The sequence below is a fragment of the Gossypium raimondii genome, chromosome 12, assembly GCF_025698545.1.
Source record: "Gossypium raimondii isolate GPD5lz chromosome 12, ASM2569854v1, whole genome shotgun sequence".
Taxonomy (NCBI): domain Eukaryota; kingdom Viridiplantae; phylum Streptophyta; class Magnoliopsida; order Malvales; family Malvaceae; genus Gossypium; species Gossypium raimondii.
The window spans coordinates 53,047,707-53,073,355 of NC_068576.1; the positions used below are offsets into that span (position 1 = coordinate 53,047,707).

Sequence of the window (25,649 nt, forward strand, 5' to 3'; positions counted from 1 at the left end):
CTGTAACATATGCAGGACTACAACCAATCGGGAATCCTGTATCCATCGAATTTTTATTTATTCAAACGGGATTTAACATTTATCAAGCACTATCGGATATGTGATCAATTTCATGTATTCATAACATTTATACAATTAAAAAATACACATTCAATTCAAACATATAAATATACACAATTTAGTTACACGAACTTACCTTAACAAATGTTCGTGTACGTAAAATATACTAATTTGACACTTTCTTTTTTCCTCGTTCTAACTTCGAATTTGGTCTATCCGGATCTATATGAGTAAATTTAACATAAATTTAATAAAATTTATACTCAATTCAGTCGAATTCATATCTTAGGCAAAATTACAGTTTTGCCCATTTACTTTTAATTAATGACGACTTCGTCCCTAAGCTCGGAAAATAAAATTCATGCAATTTAATCCTTATTCCAAGCGTAGCTAAATTTTACATATAACATTTATAGCCCATTCATTTCATAAAATTCATAATTTTTCCATAGATTTCACATCTTTTCAGTTTAGTCCCTAAATTTTTAATTTCATAAAAATCCACATTACAAAAGTTGTTTATTTATCAACAACCTTTCATTTTCTACCATAAAACTTCATAATTCATCTATGTTCATTCATGGTAAAACCCTATTACCTTGTCACCTGAATTCAAAGCTTGTTTTTCATAATGGCTTACAGAATCTAGTTGACTCCTAACTAGATTTCCTTTTATCATAACTTAAACAATACTTTAGACATATAGGTGCATTATACCTCTAGCGTTGTAACAGCCCGATTTTGATCCTAATCAGAATGGTGGTTTCGGAACCACGAATCCGAGTCAAAAAAAATAAAAATAATATTTTAAAATTATTTTTGGTGTTTATAATGTGTGAATTAGTATGTGCTAAAATTTCGTTTAAAAATTTTATCGTTTAAATGTCCGATTTAATAAAAGGGCTTAATCGCGTAAAATGAAAATTTGGTGGTTTAATGTGCAAGGGCCGAATTGCATTTGTCTTTTTAACATGGAGTGTTTAAGTTGAAAATTGGCCATAATTTAAGTTAGTGGACGGTTTTGACTTATTTATATAAAGGTTTTATATTTATTATTAAAGGTTAATTAAGTAAATGATTTAATATATTATATGTTATAATATAATAAAATGAAAGTGGTCATTCATTTTGTCCACTAACTAGCCGAAAATGCTAAGAAAAAATAAGAAGAAGAGGTTCATACATTCGGCCATTGTTGGAGCTAATTCAAGGTTAGTTTTGTTTCAATTTTGATAATTTTACGTTTTGAGATCGTTGCTTGAATACTACTTGACCCATGCTTCAATTTCTGATTTTGATGAATATTTTGAGTTATGCCATTGATGAATAATTGTGTTTTGTGATGTTTGATGATGAATTATTGAAGATATGTTTTGGGTTAGTATGTTTTGTATTGGAAATTTTGATGAATTTGAGTAATTAGGGCAAAATTACAAAATAATAAATTGAGGGACTAAAATATGAAATAAATGAATTTTGTGGGCTTGTATGATCATAATGAATATTCGCCAAAGCTTGTTATGTGTAAATTTTGTATGTTTTGTGTTTTATGCAAATTGGACTAAATTGTAAAAAGTATAAAATGTCAGGGGTAAAATAGTAATTTTCTCATTTATGTGTTTTTGGATTAAATTGAATGAAATTGTGTTTAAATGAGCTTAATTTGAAATTTTATAGATCAAGAACAAAAGAAATCAGGCTTGGATCGGGGGAAAAAAAATAGTTGTTGAATAGTCGTTTTATATACCTGTCGATATTCGAGGTAAGTCTATAAGCAAATATATATTGTTTATTTTAATTAAATATGAATTTTATATGCTGAAAGGAAATATGTGAAATTATACATGTGTTAACCAAATGAAAATAAGCTTGGAAGCTGTGTTTATGAATTCGTTTCGACTGAGTTACGACGTCCGAAAGCCCCGTACGAACCTTAGGAATTGCTAGGATACATATGTCATGACATACTATTTTCGATATGTGTTTTCGTGTAAGACCACGTCTGGGACGATGGCATCGATATATGTGATTACGTGTAAGACCATGTCTAGGACATTGGCATCGTATTTGATTCGTGTAAGACCACATAAAGGACAAAGGCATCGATATGAGATAGCATGTAAGACCACGTCTGGGACGTTGGCATTGTTCGATATATGTGATTATCCGAGTATCCTATTAAATTCCGAATGGTTCAACGGGCAATGATAAGTTGTGATCGAAGGTGTAAAACGAGCTAAAACGATCAAGTATGAGTTACTTGACTACCTATTTAAAAATAAGGTAAGTTGGCCAGTTGGTTTGTGATACAAATTATATAAGTTACTAATGTGAACATATGTACATTGGTTAAGCATATTCGACCATGTGTTATGTATATGCATATGATGTTATATTTTGATTCAAAATTATATGTATATGTGTGTAAAATATATATTCGGATATATAATGATATTATATCTTTGAATTGAATGACACTTTGAATATATATATATATATATATATATATATATATATATAATAAATTGATTTGGGTGTGTATATGAAATTTTGACATGATTTATACTGTATGGAATTGGCACATTTTGAATCGGCCAAAGCACTTGGAAAATGGCTAATGTTAGTCAAGTGAGTAAAGTATGAATTGGTTTTATATGTATTTTAGGCTTAATAATTAACATGCGAATTGGGTGTAAATTGTATGGTTAGTTTGCTAGTTAAATAGAAGATAAGATGTTTATATGCTAAACTTGACTAGTTGGTGAATTAATTATGCTGCATTTTCTAATGGACAATAAGTCGAGCGATATAGATTGTTTGGTTTTGTGCACATGAATAGAAGTATGAATTAATATGTTTGATATTTAGCTTAAGAAGTAAAAAAAAAATGCTTGGATGTCTTAATGTATGCGCATGGAATTTGTAATGTGATGAGTCATCTTATAATTTGATTTTTGAATTATAGGAGTAAGAAGTATATATGTTTCGAATGGTGGGTTTTTAAAGCATGTGTAATATGACTATTTTGAGCCGTGTTTTATATGGTAATGCGTTGTAACCCTATTCCGGCAACGGATACGGGTTATGGGTGTTACAAGCGTGAACTCATACCATAACTACCTTTTTACTCTACTGTTAACATTAACTTACACAAATATTTGTTAGATCTCAACGGACAATACAAACATCTCCTTGAGCGATCAAAATCACCTGAACAAATAAATATCTACTTATCCCTCTCTACAAAAAAAATTATTCTCTATAAAAAGTCTAATTGGACCCTTTCTTCTATGGTTGGAAATGAGAGTATTATTAGAATAACATTGAATCTAGGTAGATCCAAAGAGAAATTTGTGTGCGTTTATATTTGGAGGAAATCTAAATTTTCTTTAAATTCTATGAGAGGTGCAGTGAAATTCACATGACCCTTAAACCCTAAAGGTTAATAGTTGGTCCCATGCCATCTTTATTGTTCATGTTATGGAGACATTCGTATCTAGCTAATCGGACGTGACCCCTGGAATCTCCTCGTTCATATTTGGCCATACAATTTGGTTATGTGTACTAAAACCTCTTTGATTTGATCTAATCATTTAAACCTTCCTTACTTTAAGGCTGATGGTATGTCAAAAAGTACATACTTTATCTCATGGTGTTGTTCTAACAAGTTGTAGCTATTATTATATTTGGCTGGCATGTTTAAATTTGATTAGATTAAATGCCCAACAAATTCTTTAGTGCATGAAATTAAAGTTTTAAGCTGCTTAATATTAAACTGCTTAATTCAATTTGGTGAATAGAAAAGTTTTAAGCTACAAAATAGTAATTGGATGGATGGGTATGGCCTCATATTTTGGATAATAAAGATAGTGGTCCAATATATCTTACTAGATCCATTAAATTGTCCAACAAAGTCCATAACAAGACACTGATAATTATCCCGAAAAGTCTCATATTATAAACGGTAACCTTATCATCAAATCAGACCCAAATAGGTAATCGTATGAAACAATTCACGTTTTAACTGTAACTGTATTTTGTGAGAGTTGACACTCCACTCACTCAGCTACCTACCCACGCCGCCAATGGGGTCAACGGAAACATCCACTACATCATCCCCATCTTTCCTGAAGCCCCTAATAACCATAGATGCCTCGGTTTCACTCTTCCTCCACACACTCTTTAAGCCTATCCTCCCAATTTTCCTTCTCCTCCTCCTCGAATACTCCTCCGATTTCCAGTTTTTCTTCCCTGTTTCCCTCTCTTTGTTCCTCACTTCCCCTTCCTTTTCCTCTCTATCCATCCCTTTCATCCTTGGTCACCTCATCGACCTCTCTTTGATCGGCCTCATCAAACTAACCTTCCGCCGTACCCGACATCATTACAAGCCAAACATGTCCCGCTGTTCACGCTGATAACTTCTCTTTCCCCAGTGGCCACGCTTCAAGGGTTATGTTTTCAGCTACTCTCTTCCACCTTATTTATCAAAACCACGAGGGACTCATTTCAGATTTTATTCTACGGTGGGTTAAATTTGAACCCGGTTTGTTTCTATTTAGCGTAGGGGTTTGGGCTATACTAACTGTTATTTCAAGGGTTTTACTTGAAAGGCATTTCCTTTCCGACATTTTGGCTGGGGCGTTTGTTAGGGTGCTTGAAGGGATTGCTGCGTGCCGATTTTTGAGATTTTAGAGAGCATTCTCAAAGGTATGGGGTTTGATTTTTTGTTACTAATGTTTGTTCTTTTTACATGGGGGGAATTGTTTTGCTTTGTAAAAATTGATTTCAAAGTTGTTGATAATTGAAATTCATACTATGTATTTTAAGCTAATTATTTATCACTCTTTGGATTGCTTTCAAAATTGTACAATTTATAAGCTTGAGAGCTATTTGCTACAATGTTTCTTTCGCTTTCATGAAGCGTAAGGTTACATATAGTTTCATTTGCCAGACGATATTCTAAATGAGTTTTCCCTGATCATTTTGGCATTTTTGCTTACCATAGTCACGTTTTGATGGTATTTTAGTCATTGATTGGCTGAGGGAGATCATTCTTTTTATGAAGACAATATGTTTTGTTATTAATTGAATGAAGCTAGTAGCATAATTCCTCATGTAAATCAACCTAGTCATGATCCAAATGGAGTTTGATTGATTCTATAAAAATCAGTGGCCCCCTTTTGAATTGATAGATATGCTTTCCTATAAACCATTGAATCGTGATTCAAGTTACAAATGTGTATTCTACCACTATCATTTCACACGTGAAGGGTTTGATTGTAAGGATGTTTAATCGATTTGTACGTATTTCTTACTGCAATACTTTGGTTAGCAAGGCAGATATATTTTTATATGGTAATTATTTTATGCACTTGGTAACTTAGAATTTAGTTAAACATGATTAGATTGCCCTCTAAGATCATTTCATAATCGTAAAGGATATATACAGGTGGGAAGGTATTGTTCAATATTTCAGTTGCTTCATTGCTATGGCTTGCTGTAGGTGCATTTTTAATAAAATAGATTACCATTGTTACAGCATTTAATTGGAAGTTTTCCTCTTCATTATTGAATTGTTGACAACTATGGAAAAAGATTACTTAGATTTCCTCGTATCTTTCATTAACAATGTCATGAATGCCAATTTTAAGTTATTTTCTTTTATCTGTTTATAGGGTTTAGTTTTGTTGCTAAATTTTGTACTTACTGTTTACATGGGGGAATTCTTTTGCTTTGTAATAATTGATGCAAAAGTTGTTGATATTTGAAATTCAAACTATGTATTTTAAGCTAATCAATTATCACTTTTTCAAAATTTTGTTATGGTGTACAATTTATAAGCTTGAGAAATGTTTGCTATAATGTTTCTTTTACTATCATGAAGCGTAAGGTTGCATGTAGTTTCATTTGCCAGTCAGCTTTCTAAGTGAGTTTTAGCAGGTTATATTCTTAGTAATGTCACATTTTGAAGGTCTTCTAGTTTTTGGTTGGATGAGGGAGCTAGTTCTTTGTATGACCACAACATGGTTTGTAGTCAATTGAATGAAGTTAGTAGCATAATTCCTCATGTAAATCAACCTAGTCATGATCCAGCACTTTATTGATGGTGAGGAGATGGAGTTTGATTAGTCGTATAAACTCAGTGACTTTTTCATAGAGAAGCTCGTGTATCAACCATTAGAAATGACTATTCGATTTACAAATGTGTATGCTATCACTATTATTTCATACATGAAGGGTTTGATTGTAACAGCCCAATTTTCAGTAGTGTCAGAACAATGATTTGAGATCACTAAATTCGATGAAAAAGTTAGAAATATTTTTAAATCAGTGAATTTTGTGATTTAAAAGAAATTATTAGGTAAATTGGGTCAAAAACGAGGTATCGAGACCTCGATATCATAAACTGAGCCGTAAATATTTTTATAAATATTTACAGAGTGTCAATAGGATAATATTAAAGTTTCGTTAAGAAATTTTAACGTTTCGATAGTTAATTATGAAAAAGGATTAAATTGCAATAGGGATAAAAGTTTAATTATAGATTAAAGAAAAGTTAAAAGGACCAAATAGGCAATTATGCCTTTTTTCAAAGTTGAGGCGGCATAAGTATAAAAATATGAGATTTTATGTGTTAAAAAATATTATTATATTATAGTAATGATTATGTTTTATATTATATTATTATTAATATATTATATTATATTATATATATATATATATATATATCAAAAGAAAGAATAGAAATGAGAAAGAAAGAAACAGAGAGCAAAACGAAACAGAGAAGGGAGAAAGAAGAAAAAGAAAGAGAGCGACGGTTCAGGGGTTTCAAAACTTCTAAATTCAATTGGTAAATCAATTTAGTCCCTTTTTCTTATGGTTTTGATATTTTTGGTATCCTAGAACAAAATACTACTTGATTTAAGTTGAAATTTTGGAAGTTAGTAAATTTTAGATGTTGTTCATGTTGAATTAATTCATGAATTAGAGGTTAAAATGATTGAATTTTAAGTTAGAAGTTAGTAGAAGGTTGATTTGTAAAATAAAACATAAGTTTTGAATTAATAGGGACTAAATTGAGAAAATTTCGAAATTAGGGATTTATGATGAAACTGAAGAATTAAAATGAGTATATAGTGAGAATTAAGAGAGAATATGGAGTTAAATTAGGAAAAATAAAATTAGTATTGATAAGGGATTAAATTAGAGTTTATGTAAAGTTTAGGTATAAATGGAAATATTTTAATGGAATTGTGTATTAATAATTTTTAATTGTTTAATTACGTAGCTAATGTCGTGCAATAGTCATTGTCCGAGAAATGAAAGGAGCAGGTGGACAAGGATTGACTCGAGAGAAATTTCGGTTAGTATTACTATAATTCAAATTTAATTATTAATTGTTAAAATTTAAATTAATATACATGATAAGCAAATTGAGGTAAGAATCATGATTGAATTAAATGAAAATACGTATTGGTATTGAAATTATAAATAGCAATTGTTGAATTTTGAATAATATGTTTAGTAAATAAAAATAAGGTGAATATTGATATTGAATTGTATGTGAATTGAATGGAAATTACTAGTGATATGATTTGAATTAAAAGAATTAATGCGATATTGAATTGTATGTTGATTGAAAAGTAATTAGTGATTTGAATTTCATTAAATAAATAAATAAATAAAATATAAAATATGAATTGAATAAAAGTGAATTAAAATATGAAAAGTGTGAATACATGAATCAAGTATGATTACATGTGAATGTCGGAATATCTATTGGTAGATTAGAAAGTGGAAAGTAAATTTGAATTGAAATGTGATTATTGAATAGAAATTGAAATGGTTTGAATTGAATTATTGAATTGAACTGGAATATTGAAATTGGTGATTGATATGGATTTTATTAGAATTGAAATTGAGAATGTGGAGATTGATATGTGAAACCGATCTTGAATCAATTATGGAATACTTAATATTGTTATGTGTCTTGCATTGAACTGTGAAAATCTTGAAGCAATGAATTACGCAATATTGTGAAACCGATTGGAATAATGAATTTATAATTGATCTTGAACTAATATGGAAATTTTCTTTGGAAAGTAAATTAAATACCCTATTAACTAGTCGGGCTAGTCGGATATAGTTGGCATGCCATAGGATATGGAAGAGTACAGGTTATTGCGCCTACTCGATCGAGCACTTATGTGCCGACTCATCTTATTCTTGATTCGATACTTTGTGTGTCGAATATTATTCTTATTCTTATTCTGATTCACACTTTGTGTGTTGAATACTATTCTTTATTCTTATTCTTTTCTACTGCTTCTTCACATCTTGATCGGTACTATGTATCAGTATTAGGCACTATGTGCCGTATTGGTGTGATTGGTTGGAATCTGTATCCGTCAAAGTTCGAGTCAAGTTAATAGGGTAAATGAATAATTTTGATAATATAAATTTTATTGCATGATCTTGAATATGAATTGAAATAAGACATTAAATTGAGGTATTGAAATGAAATGTATGAACCATGGGTTCAAGAAATAGATAATGATATAGTTCATGAAATAGTTTTGGTAGTACGAGATGATGTAAAAATATAAGCAAAGAGAAGCAAACTGAAATAGCCATTGTTGAGAAATGAGAAATAAAAAATGAAAATAAAATGATTTGAAATAGTGAAATAATATGTGAATTTAATTGAATACAAGTTATTGAAATTTATTTATGGATTTAATGTATAAATTGAGTGTTAGAAGATTATAAGTGTAAATTGATTATAAATGAACGAATCGAATCGAAAAATAGTTGTTATTATTATTATTGTTGTTGAAACAAGTTGATTTAATATATTAAATGTTTATTAAAAGATTAAAAGTATAAATTGAATATAAATAGAAATGATAATGAATGAGTTGATAAATTGATTGGATTTGTATGAACTGGAATGAGTTATTAGAATGAGATGTGGAAAAATCTAATAAATTTTTTATAGTGAAATAAGTTCGAATACACTTAAATATAAGATGAAATATTGCTTATTGTTATTAATGATCAAGTTGATTTAAAGTATGGGATAATTAATGAATAATTGTAGACATAAATTAAATGTATATAATTTATCCATTAATGTTATTAATTTGAATTATGGTAATACCACTGAGTATTCCCATACTCAGCGTACGGTTGTTTCCGTGCGCAGGTTAGTAGGAAGCCAGTGCTCGGTCCAGCATCCAGAGTAATCCCGACCTCAGAGAAATTTTGGTGATGTACTTTTGTTTTGATAATGTGGCATGTACCTAAGTGATATATAGGTTAAGTATAAGAGTTTTGTGATTGTGGTTTTAGAACGATGTTTTAAATTGATTATAAGTATGAAATGGAACTAATATGACATATTTGATTAAAGTATGCTATGTCTGTTATTTATTTGTGAATTAGTTATAAGTTATCCGATATGTCTGGTAATACTCTATAACCCTGTTCCGGTGACGATTTGGGGTTAGGGGGTGTTACATTTAGTGGTATCAGAGCTTTGCAGGTTTAGTCGATTCTCGGACTAAATTGAGCTCGAAATTGAGTCTAGAGGTACATGCCATAATTGAGTCGAATTGAGTCGGGATTTGGATGCTGATATATTTGCTTATGTTTTAGAGTTGAAAATGTCGAATGAATATGATGATGAATATTATGTTATATGTTTCATTGTAAAATAAATTATAGTGCTATACGAACTGTTGAATTGATAACTAAATTATAAAATATATAAAAGTAATATATGAAGTAGATGATAAGGATTATTAAGGAATTATGGATGAATAGTAAGTTTTGAAATATATTACATGTGCTAAAGATAGAGAAGATATAAATGCACGAATTATTGGTACAAGAATTAAATTGTAAAGCATGTAAAAGTATTATGCGAAAAGTGTAAAAGTGATATGCATGCATGAATGAAAGAAATTTGCCCAAGTAGACGAGGTTAGAACTATTAGGATATTAAGGGAGTTTAGCATGCTCTCTAATTATTAGCACATCGGTGCTCTCTGATATTTAGCACGTCAGTGCTCTCTGAATATTAGCACGCTCTCTGATCACTAGCACGTTAGTGCTCTCCGTTTAGCACATTTGTGCTCTCTGTTTAATAGTGCATAATAATGCACCTCTGTATCAGTCCCGTATATCCTAAGTGTTCTATTTCGTCTACTGGGTCTCTGCTAAAGAAAAAAAAATTATTACAAGATAAAAGATTATCTTTGATTCAATGATGAATGATTATAAAGGAAAATAAGTTACAAAGCTGTGAATAAATAAGCATGTATTTGTAATAAAATAATTTAAAGTTGTGAATAAGTAAATGTTATTTAGTTTTGTATGGAAATTTAAAATAGTAATCCTTATAGATAAGGATGAAAATATGCATTTATACATTTAAGGAGTAACCTTGATAAATGAGAAATGTTTTACTAATAGACAAAAATGTCTCCAATCGATCTAGTTCAAGCGGTGATGAAAGTGATATTTGAGTATTTGATAGAGAAAGGGGAGTTGCCTATATGAGTAAAGATTTATAAGGTACGAAATGAATGTTTGTAATGAATATATTGACGATAAAAGTCATGTTATGTGTATATATATATATATATATATAAGTATATATATGAGAGTTAAAATTTTGAGGCTTTACGACCTTCACCCCCTCACCTGAACAATGGAATTTACAAGAATTATATTCATTAAGTTTACAAGTGTGAAATTGAAGAGTTCAATAATTGAAGGAATAATAATGCAGTCAGAGTTGTGGATGGGATAGCAAGTAAAGAGGGTTCCAGAAAAGATATCAAATTTTTAAATGATTATTTGGGATTCGCAATGTCGCTATTAATGAAAAAGCTATTCACGAGTAATCGACTTATTCAGGTATAAAATTTAAAGAGCAGGTTAATCGAAATTTCTTCTGAATTGATTTCTTTAATGATTGGGATAATGCGAGATTAATGATGACTTTAGTAATCAGTGGGATTGTGTTGAAAATTGCAAACATATCTGAATGCCGTTGTTATAATCGAGTATTTTACAATGATCTCTTCTGGGTATTCTATATGGGTATTCTATATGCTCTTTTATCCTCAGAGGTATATGCAATTATTTATTTTCAGATATGATTCTTATCATATAGCAAGGTTGCTTAATCGTATTGTTAGACGGAATTATTATTAGTCTGGTTAATTCATGATCGGGATTCCTCTATCTTTCTTTGGTTTTCTAATCTATTATGTTCGATAGAAGATTTGATGATAAGACTCATATGAAACTATTTTCTATTTCTACTGGTTGAAGCTCCGAATTACATATATGGAATTTATATTGTCTTTATCACAACTATTACTAGTGCGTACAAGCGATATTCTTCTTGTGGATTTTCTTTGGGATATTCTTGTGGATTTTCTCTGGGATATTCTTTTGGATTTTCTCTGGGATATCATCGATCTCTTTATCATTCAATGTGGTTTTTCTTCTCGAAAATTCAGTATAGCTTCACATCTTGGATTTTATTATCTCGATTTTCTTATTATTCTTATGGTCTAATCTTATTTATTAACCATGGTTCATCCGTACAAGATATTCATTGGCCGGAGGTAACTATATTTATTACTGTTATAAATCTTGGTTTGATCATGGGAACTTCGGTGATATGGATCTCGATTATAGAAGTTGTATTATCTTGCCTTTGGTTGTTATTGGGACTACTTGGTTTTCTTCATCTATTTTGGAGTGCATTATTGATGTTGAAGTATTGTTCTATCTATACGGTTGGAACGTCGGTTCTATTATGGCATTATGGTTTTAATCTATCGATGGTTGTGGCTTGGTATAGTTTAAAGCTTGATGTTAATGATTGAAATATTTTTATTATATATAATTCCTTTCTAGTTTTCGTGAAAGGGTTGACATCGGCAAAAGTGTAGATGGAGGAAGATTGAGCTCAAACTTGTATTTTGGTTTTCACTTCTCAGGTAATTCTGAAATTATGTCAACAAGTCAATAATGGAATGTCAAAATTCGTTTGAGTTAAATGCTATTTGTGGAAATTTTCGATTGGTGTTCCGAGAGGATTATGATATATGGTATATCTGGATTGTTTTGACAACAAGAAGATTGGATTATTCTGAAATGTTATTATCTGATGGATAAAATCGACTCAGTTGTTTTAATCAGTGGGTTATTCATTGAAAAGTTAATTGAGTTATAATCGGTGATGGAATCGGTACATCTTGGGTCTCCACAATGGGTTTAACTTATCTGCTTTTCTTCTCATGAATGGGTTTCCAAGGTCTTCGTTCAAAGGTATTAAATAAGATAATTCGGGTTTCTCAGTTATGTTTCGACAGACAATTACTGGAAATTTCTTTGTAGTTATACTACTAGTGAAAAAGTGATGGCAAGAGAACATCAGAGCTACTCAATTAAGTTCAGGCATAGTATCAATTTCTAAAATGAGTTTTAATATGAGTTCGGAAGTGATATGAGTTATGATTAATTTTTATGGACTTCGATTGAAAGGGTGGAAGAAAGATTTGACTTAATAGCCTGTATCAGGTGAGAAATTCCGAGGACGAAATTTTTTTAAGGGGGGAAGAGTTGTAACAGCCCAATTTTCAGTAGTGTCAGAACAATGATTTGAGATCACTAAATTCGATGAAAAAGTTAGAAATATTTTTGAATCAGTGAATTTTGTGATTTAAAAGAAATTATTAGGTAAATTGGGTCAAAAACGAGGTATCGAGACCTCGATATCATAAACTGAGCCGTAAATATTTTTATAAATATTTACAGAGTGTCAATAGGATAATATTAAAGTTTCGTTAAGAAATTTTAACGTTTTGATAGTTAATTATGAAAAGGATTAAATTGCAATAGGGATAAAAGTTTAATTATAGATTAAAGAAAAGTTAAAAGGACCAAATAGGCAATTATGCCTTTTTCCAAAGTTGAGGCGGCATAAGTATAAAAATATGAGATTTTTATGTGTTAAAAATATTATTATATTATAGTAATGATTATGTTTTTATATTATATTATTATTAATATATTATATTATATTATATATATATATATATATCAAAAGAAAGAATAGAAATGAGAAAGAAAGAAACAGAGAGCAAAACGAAACAGAGAAGGGAGAAAGAAGAAAAAGAAAGAGAGCGACGGTTCAGGGGTTTCAAAACTTCTAAATTCAATTGGTAAATCAATTTAGTCCCTTTTTCTTATGGTTTTGATATTTTTGGTATCCTAGAACAAAATACTACTTGATTTAAGTTGAAATTTTGGAAGTTAGTAAATTTTTAGATGTTGTTCATGTTGAATTAATTGATGAATTAGAGGTTAAAATGATTGAATTTTAAGTTAGAAGTTAGTAGAAGGTTGATTTGTAAAATAAAACATAAGTTTTGAATTAATAGGGACTAAATTGAGAGAATTTCGAAATTAGGGATTTATGATGAAACTGAAGAATTAAAATGAGTATATAGTGAGAATTAAGAGAGAATATGGAGTTAAATTAGGAAAAATAAAATTAGTATTGATAAGGGATTAAATTAGAGTTTATGTAAAGTTTAGGTATAAATGGAAATATTTTAATGGAATTGTGTATTAATAATTTTAATTGTTTAATTACGTAGCTAATGTCGTGCAATAGTCATTGTCCAGAAATGAAAGGAGCAGTGGACAAGGATTGACTCGAGAGAAATTTCGGTTAGTATTACTATAATTCAAATTTAATTATTAATTGTTAAAATTTAAATTAATATACATGATAAGCAAATTGAGGTAAGAATCATGATTGAATTAAATGAAAATACGTATTGGTATTGAAATTATAAATAGCAATTGTTGAATTTTGAATAATATGTTTAGTAAATAAAATAAGGTGAATATTGATATTGAATTGTATGTGAATTGAATGGAAATTACTAGTGATATGATTTGAATTAAAAGAATTAATGCGATATTGAATTGTATGTTGATTGAAAAGTAATTAGTGATTTGAATTTCATTAAATAAATAAATAAATAAAATATAAAATATGAATTGAATAAAAGTGAATTAAAATATGAAAAGTGTGAATACATGAATCAAGTATGATTACATGTGAATGTCGGAATATCTATTGGTAGATTAGAAAGTGGAAAGTAAATTTGAATAGAAATGTGATTATTGAATAGAAATTGAAATGGTTTGAATTGAATTATTGAATTGAACTGGAATATTGAAATTGGTGATTGATATGGATTTTATTAGAATTGAAATTGAGAATGTAGAGATTGATATGTGAAAGCGATCTTGAATCGAGTTATGGAATACTTAATATTGTTATGTGTCTTGCATTGAACTGTGAAAATCTTGAAGCAATGAATTACTTGCAATCTTGTGAAACTGATTGGAATAATGAATTTATAATTGATACTGAACTAATATGGAAATTTTACTGGAAAGTAAATTAAATACCCTATTAACTAGTCGGGCTAGTCGGATATAGTTGGCATGCCATAGGATATGGAAGAGTACGGGTTATTGCCGACTTCTCGATCGAGCACTTATGTGCCGACTCATCATATCTTATCATTCTCGATTCGATACTTTGTGTGTCGAATATTATTATTATATCTTATGATTCAACACTTTGTGTGTTGAATCTTTATTATTCTTTATTCTTCGCTATCTTCTTGTTCTTGATCGGTACTATGTACCGTATTAGGCACTATGTGCCGTATTGGTGTGATTGGTTGGAATCCGTGTATCCGTCAAAGTCCGAGTCAAGTTAATAGGGGTAAATGAATAATTTTGATAATATAAATTTTATTGCATGATCTTGAATATGAATTGAAATAAGACATTAAATTGAGGTATTGAAATGAAATGTATGAACCATGGGTTCAAGAAATAGATAATGATATAGTTCATGAAATAGTTTTGGTAGTACGAGATGATGTAAAAATATAAGCAAAGAGAAGCAAACTGAAATAGCCATTGTTGAGAAATGAGAAATAAAAAAATGAAAATAAAATGATTTGAAATAGTGAAATAATATGTGAATTTAATTGAATACAAGTTATTGAAATTTATTTATGGATTTAATGTATAAATTGAGTGTTAGAAGATTATAAGTGTAAATTGATTATAAATGAGCGAATCGAACTGAAAAATAGTTGTTATTATTATTATTGTTGTTGAAACAAGTTGATTTAATATATTAAATGTTTATTAAAAGATTAAAAGTATAAATTGAATATAAATAGAAATGATAATGAATGAGTTGATAAATTGATTGGATTTGTATGAACTGGAATGAGTTATTAGAATGAGATGTGGAAAAATCTAATAAATTTTTTATAGTGAAATAAGTTCGAATACACTTAAATATAAGACTGAAATATTGCTTATTGTTATTAATGATCAAGTTGATTTAAAGTATGGGATAATTAATGAATAATTGTAGACATAAATTAAATGTATATAATTTATCCATTAATGTTATTAATTTGAATTATGGTAATACCACTGAGTATTCCCATACTCAGCGTACGGTTGTTTCCGTGCGCAGGTTAGTAGGAAGCCAGTGCTCGGTCCAGCATCCAGAGTAATCCCGACCTCAGAGAAATTTTGGTGATGTACTTTTGTTTTGATAATGTGGCATGTACCTAAGTGATATATAGGTTAAGTATAAGAGTTTTGTGATTGTGGTTTTAGAACGATGTTTTAAATTGATTATAAGTATGAAATGGAACTAATATGACATATTTGATTAAAGTATGCTATGTCTGTTATTTATTTGTGAATTAGTTATAAGTTATCCGATATGTCTGGTAATACTCTATAACCCTGTTCCGGTGACGGTTTGGGGTTAGGGGGTGTTACATTGATAGTAAGGATGTTTAGTCAGTTTGTATATATTTTCTTACTTCCAAGATCATTTCATAATTGTAAAGGATCTATACATCCAGGAAGGTATTGTTTGATATTTCAGTTGCTTCATTGCTATAGCTTACTGTAGGTGTATTTTTTACATAATGTAAATGATCATCGTTACAGTAATTAAATGGAAGTTCTCTCCTTCATTTTAAATCGTTGACAATTATGCAAACAGATACTTGAATTTCCTTGTTTCTTTCATTAAATGATGAAAGATGCCAGTTTTAAGTTCTTTTCTTTTCTTTTATCTATTAACGGTACCCCGCTTTTAAAACCATATAAAAATCTTCCATCAAAAGATTTATCTCTGGAGTGTTTAGTGATGGATATATCTGGATGGTAGTGTTAAATGAAATTTACTGTTCTCTTTTCCTAGTCCAGCCTTACTAGTGCCTGTTGTTACAATAATTTCAATCCCCTTTGATTGATCCAAGGTGATTTGTTTTTACCAGATATTATTAACATATATAACAATTGTCTCTGGTTATTTTCTGATGAATATTTGATAAACATTTTCTTTGAGGTCTAACTAGACTAACAGGTAATGAAAATCATCCATCCTAGGTTGAGAACAGTTTTTTATATTTTTCTTGAAACATTTTTTGGTTATTCAATTTCAGTTTCTTTGTGCAAATAGACATGTAAAAGCTACTTATTGGCCTTATAAACTTAGTACATATTCCTTTCCAAGAAAATTTTGTGTCATTGCCTTGTATAGAATCACTTATTAGGTTGTTATTGGACCAACGTTAATGCTGGAAACAGTGAACTTTACGGTAAATATTAAAGGTTCTATCGCAAGTTGGACTAAGCCGAATGTTTCAATCTAATTGTTGCTTATAGTCCATCTTTTTCAAGCACTTGCCTTCTTCTTCTTAGCTCATACTTGGTATTTGAGAATTGAGAATAGTGGATGCTGAGTCTGAATGGAAACAGTTTTTCTCAGAGTTTCCGATCAAACAAATCTTTTTGTTTCATAACAGGTTTCTAGGAAAAACAGCAGTCCTATTTGCAAATACATATTTCACCCTACTGTTTTGGTGTATTTTTTTATTTCTATGGTATTGATGTGAAGGTGATGTAGCTTATTTGTCGTAGCTCTGACTGGTTTGTCCTTTTCTTAGTAAATGGGGTTGATTATCCTTTTAGTCATGCTGCAATTGCTGTATATATTTGAGAAGAGATATTCGGTGTGTCCAAAGATAAGTATACACCTGTCACTTGCAGATACTGAGAAGACTACTGGAACAGAACATGTTAGCAGGTGCAGAACATCAAGGTTGCATGCATTAGCCATATATCATATTAAGGTAGGAGTGAAGATGTCTGGAAAGACACTTCAACTAGTGTTGTAAAGGGCTTTAATAACAGGTATATTTCTTTGGTTGCTTAAATTTTATATTAACCACTTGTAGCTATATAATTCAAGCCACTTAATGCTATTATTGAATTCGACTGTGACATCAAACCAATGAGGCTTTTTATTTACATCTCTGATACGAACAAATTAAGGAAGTGAATTTTTATAGCTAAGAACATTATGGGGAAATAGCATCTCAGACAATAACTTGTCCATTTCCTCATGATACGGATGTCTGTCGAAACTGACATACTACCCTGTAACTAGGCACATGTCATGTTTATCCTTCAAGCTTCATGGTTATCCACTTCACAATCAAAAAGGAATTCGCTTTATTTATCAAGACGAATATATGTTGAACCCTTCATTGCTTAATCTCATCGATATTGCAGGAATATGGTATGAAAGACATAATACTCATTTAACAAAATATGGCATGAACAACAACACGTAATGCACAAGATGTAATATGAATTATTAACTTAACGGAATTCATTAAATACATTAAATATGATTCTTCTGATGATGATGATGATGATGTAATTATCCAAAATACAAACAATACTGCAGCTCTTAAATTATTATGGGTTCCACAAAAGAAAAAGAGATTCTGGGCTTGTTTTATTTGTAAAATGATAAGTTTGAGCATCTGGGGTCTTTTGATTAATCAAAAATTTTTTTAATTGCGCTCCAAGCTAGGGAGCGGTATCAATGGGATCCCATGTTTGTCCAACTGGCCAACAATGGAACAAATTGGCTTACAAATTGTAGAGCAAAGGATTATCTTCACGTGATTGCTCGAAACGCAAGCAGCATCCATTGTTATTGTGCTATATTTTTTATATGATATGTATTTTTTTCCCTGAGTTTCGATCCTAAAATTTAAGAGACCCTACCATGGATTTTTGTTCTGTTATATTCTACCTATTGACATAGAATCCTGCAAGCTGCAAGGATGTATATATATAAAACAATAATTGAAAGGTTGAACAATTTTTTAGTTGATTCTCAAACAAAAGAGTATTCATTTTTCTTCACTTCTCAGATGAACGAAAGGTCATTTTTGGCATGCTACCCATCTATTACAGAACCTCGTTGCTAGCAAAACTTCTTTGATTCTATACATATAATAAACATATTCACAATTTTAAAGAAGCTTGTGTGGTCCTATTATATTTAACATCACACCAAGGATTGATTAATTCTTAGGGGGATCACAATTCAAAGATGAATTTCCAGTATTGGGCATCAAATATTAGTTCCCTAAATCGATCAAACGCAGATAATTCCTTCAAAAAAAAAACAAGTGCCAGTCACAGTACTTAATAATTTTGAAGCAAAAGCAAAGAACTTAACTTTCTTTGCTTGAAATTATACTTGTTTCTTTACCATATTCAATATGTACATGTAAAGAGGGCTTCAACCTTATTTTGAAGTCAACCGAAGGACTTATATATATATATATATATATTACAAAGTTACAAACACAAAATCTTAATGAAAGTGACTTGTTCACTCCAACTCCAGAGAAACATTATTATCAATATCCATATTAATGGAATGTAGCTTCTGCTTCTTCTAATTCAATCCCTTCATCCGCAAGTCTCTTGTCTTTGTACACATACCACTTAGCAAACACCAAGAAAATTACCAAGTTCAAACAACTCAGGATTGCCAAAAGCCAGTAGAAGTCATAAAGCCTCCCTTGGTTCAGATTGTCTGGCAACCATAGATGCTTGGTTCCAGTCACCTTGTGAACTATAGTAACCAGCACAGAACTAACGAAAAACCCTAATGAAAGGGTACTCAAAAACAAACCCGTGCTCATTGTTTTCATCCCTTTCGGGCATTCCCTCAAGAAAAAATCGAGCTGCCCTATGTATGTAAAGGCCTCCCCAGCCCCCACCAGCAAAAACTGGGGGATCAGCCAGAACACGCTCATTGGGATTTGAGCTGATGGGTCATTTGTAAGTCCATGTGAGCTTGCGGACCTCAATCGCTTGATTTCCGTCAGTGCAGCAGCTATCATTGTTATAATGGATAATACTAAACCCACCCCGATCCTCTGCAAAGGAGTTAACCCTTGTGGGTTTTTAAGCACTTTCCTTGCAATCGGAGCAATGATTCTGTCATAAATTGGGACAGTCAAAAGAATGCTGCCGACGAAAAAAACCGTGAGTGAGGCTGGAGGGATCTGGAATGTGCCAATGTGACGGTCCATGGTCGTAGCTTGAGACACGGAAAAGGTTGTCATTTGGGCATAGACAGTCCAAAATATGATAGTGGTTGCCCAAATAGGTAACATCCTTACCACCAATTTCACTTCTTCAACATCTGTTAAAGTAGCTAAGTTCCACTTGTTGGCCTCAGGCACAGATGGGTCCCTAATCGCTGCCCTGTCCAAGAAACTGTACACAGTACCAAGCAATGAAACAAAAATTAGCCAATAATAAATAAAAGGTTATCCTAATGTGTTTTTTTAATTATGACCCGTATATCAAAGGCAATTAAAGAATGTCCACAAGTGTCAAAAAAGATATGGTTACTATTAATAGAGCGTGATGCAAGGCAAGTAAACAGGCTTAACTGGGGATGGTGAAGGTGTAAAGTGATGGTTTGAATACAAGATTTCGTGAGGATCGATCGGGAGACAGTCTGGTTTGGTGGCTCGTGATCTCTTTTTCTATTCCTCACTGAATAATATTACCTCTAACTCACACATTAAAGTCTCAATCGCATGTTTTTTAATCATTTCATCTTTAAACACCCCATATATTTTACGGTCAAGATTAAACTAGATATCTTATACAATGAAAAAGAGAGAGGAAATTTAATAATTACACTTTGATTGTCTTAAACACCCCCAAATGGCTGATGATTATCCATCAGGTATTGGTCTGCCACCTAACCTTATATTGCTGACATTTAAGATTGCACGTGTTCGTAATTAACTATACTAGTTTGAATCTCGATCGTATTCCATTGTTTAGATTAGTGGGAATCAACATAAAATTTTGGTGGTCTAATTTCTTGTATCCTTGTTTTATTAGCCTAGATCAAGATTTCACTTTTGATTCAATACAAGATTTTAGAAGGTAATGAAATCCATCAACTTCTCTTAACTTTACGTATTAAGATTAGTCAAGTTAACATGTTCTTCGCATTACTTTTTATGAAAATATTTGTATGAAGCAACAAAAATAACATGTTTAGCATGTCTTAATTATTTGTCCTCTATTCATGTTCATGTTTAGAAATGAAATAAAAGTAGAGATTGGTTTTGAAAAAGAATACTAACCGGAACTGCTTGCTGTGAGGCAACTTTTGCTTCTTCTTCTTGTTATTCATTCCCTCAGCTGCATCATCAATTTCGAAAAGCATCAATGAATTAGATGGCAACTCCAAATGCCTCTTCTTATACGCAGCTACAAACACTGCGGCAATTTGGGTCAATGGGCTCCCCACCAATTTCTTGAAACGGTAGCGCTTGGTACCCGATAGAAACACCACTAACCCTATCACGATTGCACAAGCACAGATACCGTAGCCCCATTCACGTCCTAGATTGTCTTGGATGTACACCAGCACGGTGACTGAACCAAGTGAGCCTATATTTATGAAGAAAAAGAACCAGTTGAAGAAGTTTGTCATCTGTGATTTCTCCTCAGGGTCCGACTCGTCGAACTGGTCTGACCCGAACCCTGAGACGCTTGATTTGAGTCCCCCGGTTCCAAGGGCTGTCAGGTAGAGAGCTAGGTAGAGAATAATGAGTTGTATGCCGCTTGCTGGGGTGCAAGTTGTTGCGCTGTCCCTGTTACATTTAGGAGGCCTTAAGCTTGGGATTATTGTTGAAATGGTCAATATGGTGACTCCCTGCTCGATAAAGTAATTAAAGATTAATGAACTTTTAGCTTTTCATTTAATTTAAGGTGGGAAGTTAAACACGGAAGTAACAGGTTAAAGAAAATGAGAAAATAATTAATCTTCAGGTCAGAGGAAATGAATCTTACAGTTGCCTGAATTGTGGCGAAGATTGCGATGGTGAGATATCTGTGAATATGAGAGAATTCATGGTTAACTGAGAGTGGTGCATGCGAAAGTAGAAAAGGTGGTGGTGTGAGTTGGAGTTAGAGAAGAGGCCAAACCTGCCAAGAAAAGTGTCCGCAATGAAGCCACCCAACAGACATAGCATGAAAGAGGTGCCGAGGAAGTTGGTCACTGTGTTGGCTGCGGTAGCATTCCCCAAATGCATGGTCTCAGTCAAATACGTCACTAGATTAACAGCGATACCTAACGTTGTTAGCCTCTCACATGCCTCGCCACCTGACAGAGATATACACAAGCAAAATAAAACCCCATCCGCTTAGCTAACTCAAAACCAAAAACTCCTAGAAGATTTTTTTTTAAAGAAAAAGTAAAAGCAAAAACTAAAGCATCCAAATGGAAGAGGTGCGGGTAGGGGTGAGCATTCGATCGAATCGAATCGAATCGAATTGAAAATTTTTGAGTTAATTGAGTTTTTAAATTTCATTTTATCATCCTAACTTTATTTGAAGTTTTCTCGAATCGAGTCGAGTGAGATGGAATTCGAATCAAATATATTTGTTCAAGTTAAATTTTAAAAAATAATTTTGGGTCCTTGTAACCACTGTCACCCATCGTAATAAAACTTGTCCACCTTAATCAAATTTTTATTAACTTTCATCACCTCATAGTTTATTTATTAATTTTTTATATACTGGTTAGCTTCCTTGCTTGCTTAGTTATTTCAATTATCTTCAGATTCTTGCCACTATGTATTTTGGAATTAAAAAATATATTAAATGTAAAAATGATTTTTAATAAAAGTTATTTTAAAATAAAATGTGAAATTGATACCAATATAAAATTTTAACACGAATATTTTATGGCATAATTAATAATTCAATTTTAATATAAATATTCAATATGACTAAACAATTCAATAATATAAATAATATAAAATGTGAAATTTAATTTAATAATATAAATAGCAGATATAAATAAAATTATTGCTATTTATGTTTAGTGATTTTTTTTGGATAATTTTGATTTTTTATTTGAGAGTAAAGGGTGAAAAGTAAAAGTTTTGGGGGAAAATAAAAAGTTTTGGGAAATAAAAGTTTGAGGGAAAGTAAATAAGGAGGAGTAAAATTTTGGAGGGAAAATATTTAAAAAAAAAATTGGAAGGGAGAGGGTTTGGGGTAGATGGGAGGTGGGAGGTGGGATGGGAAGGGAATAAAAGTTTTAGGGGAAACGTGGGACGGAATAAAAATTTTGGGGGGAAATAAAAAGTTTTTAAGGGTTTTTGGGAGTAAAATTTTGAGAAAAAGTAAATGGGAGAGTAAAATTTTGGTGGGAAATGGATTTTGGGTAGATTAGGGGGTTGGGAGGGGAGGAGAGTAAAAGTTTTGGGGGAAAAGTGGGAAGGAGTAAAAGTTTTGAGGGAAAAGTAAAAAGGTTTAGGAGTTTGGGGTAAAAATGTAAAATATTATAGTTTTATATTCGAATTATTCGAGTTATTCGAATTCGAAAACTCAACTCGATTCGAACTCAAAATTTGAAAAAAAATTCGAGTTGATTCGAATAACTCGATTAACTCGAATAACTCAATTCGTTTAACTCGAAATTCGAATTTTTTTCGATTTTTTCAAGTCGAATCGAGTTAGCCTCTCACATGCCTCGCCACCTGACAGAGATATACACAAGCAAAAGAAAACCCCATCCGCTTAGCTAACTCAAAACCAAACGCCTACGAGAATTTTTTTTTAAAGTAAAAGTAAAAGAAAAAACTAAAGCATTCAAATGGAGGAGGTGCGAGATGAAAGACCTAGAATCATAGCTGCACTGGTCCAGCCGCCGGACTTGGACCGCTCGATCGGCTTGCCCCTGTAGTCCCAGGCATCAGGGAGGATTTTCCCTTGTGTTATGGGGAGTGACATTGCTCGATACAAGGTGAGACAAGGGTTACAGAAAACTAGCTAGCTTTGAATTTGATAAAAAGGAGTAGTGATGGGAGCAATGGCTGGTGAGGGATTATTTATAGAAAGGAGAGTGAAGGATGCTTGGGTGGTGGCACAATAATGAGATAAAAGGTCCAATTTGAAGGAAATGACACTTTTGGCCTAGACTGATTAGCTGTGCTATTATTTAACTAATTGTTGGACACAAATGATTGATACTGTTACTCCGAAGTTGAAATTTTTGAAACCGTGGTTAGGAATGAAACATCGGCCCGGGAAAAAAATTAATCCTTAATTTTAATTTATAAACACTTTTTATTTTGGTTTAAAGTGAAATTAATGAATTTAGAAAATATGCCTCATTGATAAAATATATAAGTGTGAGAGGTGTCTCTTTTTGTTTTCGTATTTAAGAGGTCTCCATTCATTGTTTGTGTCCCCGTAGTCAAATGAAATTTATTTATTTTTATATAAGATTTCAAGAAAATAGAAATATAATTATTTAACATATTATTAAAAATGATAAACCCATAACAATTTTGATGACGATTTAAAATTTTAAAATTAAAATAAATAAATAAAAAACACAAATGATCATGCGCTATTTTGTGAATAAATTAATTCTGTACTTTCCCCAATCAAGATTATTTTAACCATTTCATACAATTAATTTTGATTGGAACAACGATATTTATAATTTCAATTTTCGTTATTTTCTACAATCAAATATTTGGCTCCTTTATAATTCCAAGATTGTTTAAGTTTATCCCATACGACTATTAATTCTTTTAAGGTTTAGGAATGTTGCTCTAAATATCAAAATCTTTATAACCGAAAACAACCTTAACCCATAAAAACCAAACCATCGGGTTCAGAATCACCAAAAAATATGATAATGACGATATTGTGTTAGGATTGGCAACTTCACCACCCTTGGTCTTCATTTCCATTAACCAAAGTTTTCAACATGGGACAACCTTTATTTGGTATTTATTCATAAACTCCTAGTTTCAGCTGCAATTTAGTTTTTTATGCCATTAAAAAAAATCAATCAAATAATCTTTGTATTTAAGTCTGCATTAACCTAGCAATCAGAGTTTTTAAAGATTTTCGGTACAATAATAAACTTTTTATTTATTATCTTTTTACCTAAGAGGGACTGATATGTATTTAATGCAAGTTGCTTTCAGATTTCACATTAATTAATAATGACTAGTAGTCACGCAAAAAGCAACATTAATTTGGTCGATCTCAAAGTGTAGGAAATCATGTTAGAAAAGATCCATGACACGAAATCTTTTGGTTAACGGTTCAAATTTCATTTGCTATGAACACCATCCAATTCCCATGGCCATACCAGCTGCTGGGAAGTTTTTAATAAATAAAAAAGAAAAATAAAGCTTCCTCCCTTTATACGAATTGAAGGTCAAAATCTATTTCTACTTTTTCCCTAGCCACCTAGCTAGTGCCCATGGGTTCACTGTATTTCTTACATGCATGACAAGGACTCATGTCTGCTTTTATACCAAAAGAGTGGTTATCAGAGTCTTTATCCCAATCTCCCAATACCCTGGAGTTTCTCACCAATGCATCATTACACTTTTAAGTCTTTTTACATATGCAAATATTCATTATTTAGGTAAAACGAAGATATTTAGGTACACCATATATAACTTATTGTTGGCCAGGAGATACCTGATAACATGGATAACCTTTTTTTTTTTCCTCGACTTTATTTTACATATGCAAATATTCATTATTTAGCTACACATCACTATACTTCCTAACTCATACACTAACAGTGTGCCAATATTAATGCGAAAATAGAACAAGCTAAAAATGGTAGGTTCCCTTGGAAAGGAAACTGACGACCCAGGCCAGCAACGAGTAAATTAAGAACATATCCACAAAAGGAGCTTTTAGTTGAAATATGTACCCAATTGTTTTAAATGCATGAGAGGGAGACATATATCAGCTATATATCTATTGCATTTGATTAGCAATTAATCAGCGAATATTGGTGCAGGAGATGAGAGGATGGGATATGGGTGCATCCGTACGTTCACGTGAAGCTCTCCGGGGGCTCCTGCTCCCGGTTTCTCTTTTGCATCCACTTTATACAAATATATATGTATATATGAAACTAAACTATGATTCCACGTCATTCTTATTCATTTCTAATTTCTAATTTCTAATAAGAGAATAATAAATTAGATTTTTTTTCTAATTTTCAGTTTTTTTCTCTTACAAAAAATAAAAATCCAACTAAAAAT

The 25,649-nt window shown here is 31.3% G+C and overlaps 2 protein-coding genes across 2 annotated transcripts; one reads left to right on the top strand and one right to left on the bottom strand.

Moving 5' to 3' along the window:
- The first annotated feature begins 4,032 nt into the window (after positions 1-4,032).
- Positions 4,033-9,471, top strand: LOC105794507 (probable lipid phosphate phosphatase beta). Its single transcript, XM_052625406.1, is given in 4 exon segments — positions 4,033-4,459; positions 4,461-4,767; positions 7,349-7,423; positions 9,266-9,471. Coding segments are annotated over 2 exon segments (606 nt in total). The 5' UTR covers positions 4,033-4,145; the 3' UTR covers positions 4,753-4,767; positions 7,349-7,423; positions 9,266-9,471.
- Positions 9,472-18,724: 9,253 nt separating this feature from the next.
- Positions 18,725-23,430, bottom strand: LOC105765129 (protein NRT1/ PTR FAMILY 6.3). Its single transcript, XM_012584081.2, has 5 exons — positions 23,244-23,430; positions 21,541-21,718; positions 21,406-21,445; positions 20,694-21,268; positions 18,725-19,803 (listed from the first exon to the last, which is right to left on the bottom strand). Exons 1-5 carry the CDS (start codon positions 23,353-23,355, stop codon positions 18,948-18,950), a joined length of 1,761 nt encoding a protein of 586 aa, XP_012439535.1. The 5' UTR covers positions 23,356-23,430; the 3' UTR covers positions 18,725-18,947.
- Between the last annotated feature and the right edge of the window lie 2,219 nt (positions 23,431-25,649).

Coding starts and splice junctions, on each gene's coding strand:
- LOC105765129 (XM_012584081.2), bottom strand. CDS start 23,355: ATGTCACTCCCCATAACACAAGGGAAAATCCTCCCTGATGCCTGGGAC. Junction 21,446..21,540: donor GCGGACACTTTTCTTGGCAG/GTTTGGCCTCTT, acceptor TCATATTCACAG/ATATCTCACCATCGCAATCT. Junction 19,804..20,693: donor CCTCACAGCAAGCAGTTCCG/GTTAGTATTCTT, acceptor TACTGTGTACAG/TTTCTTGGACAGGGCAGCGA.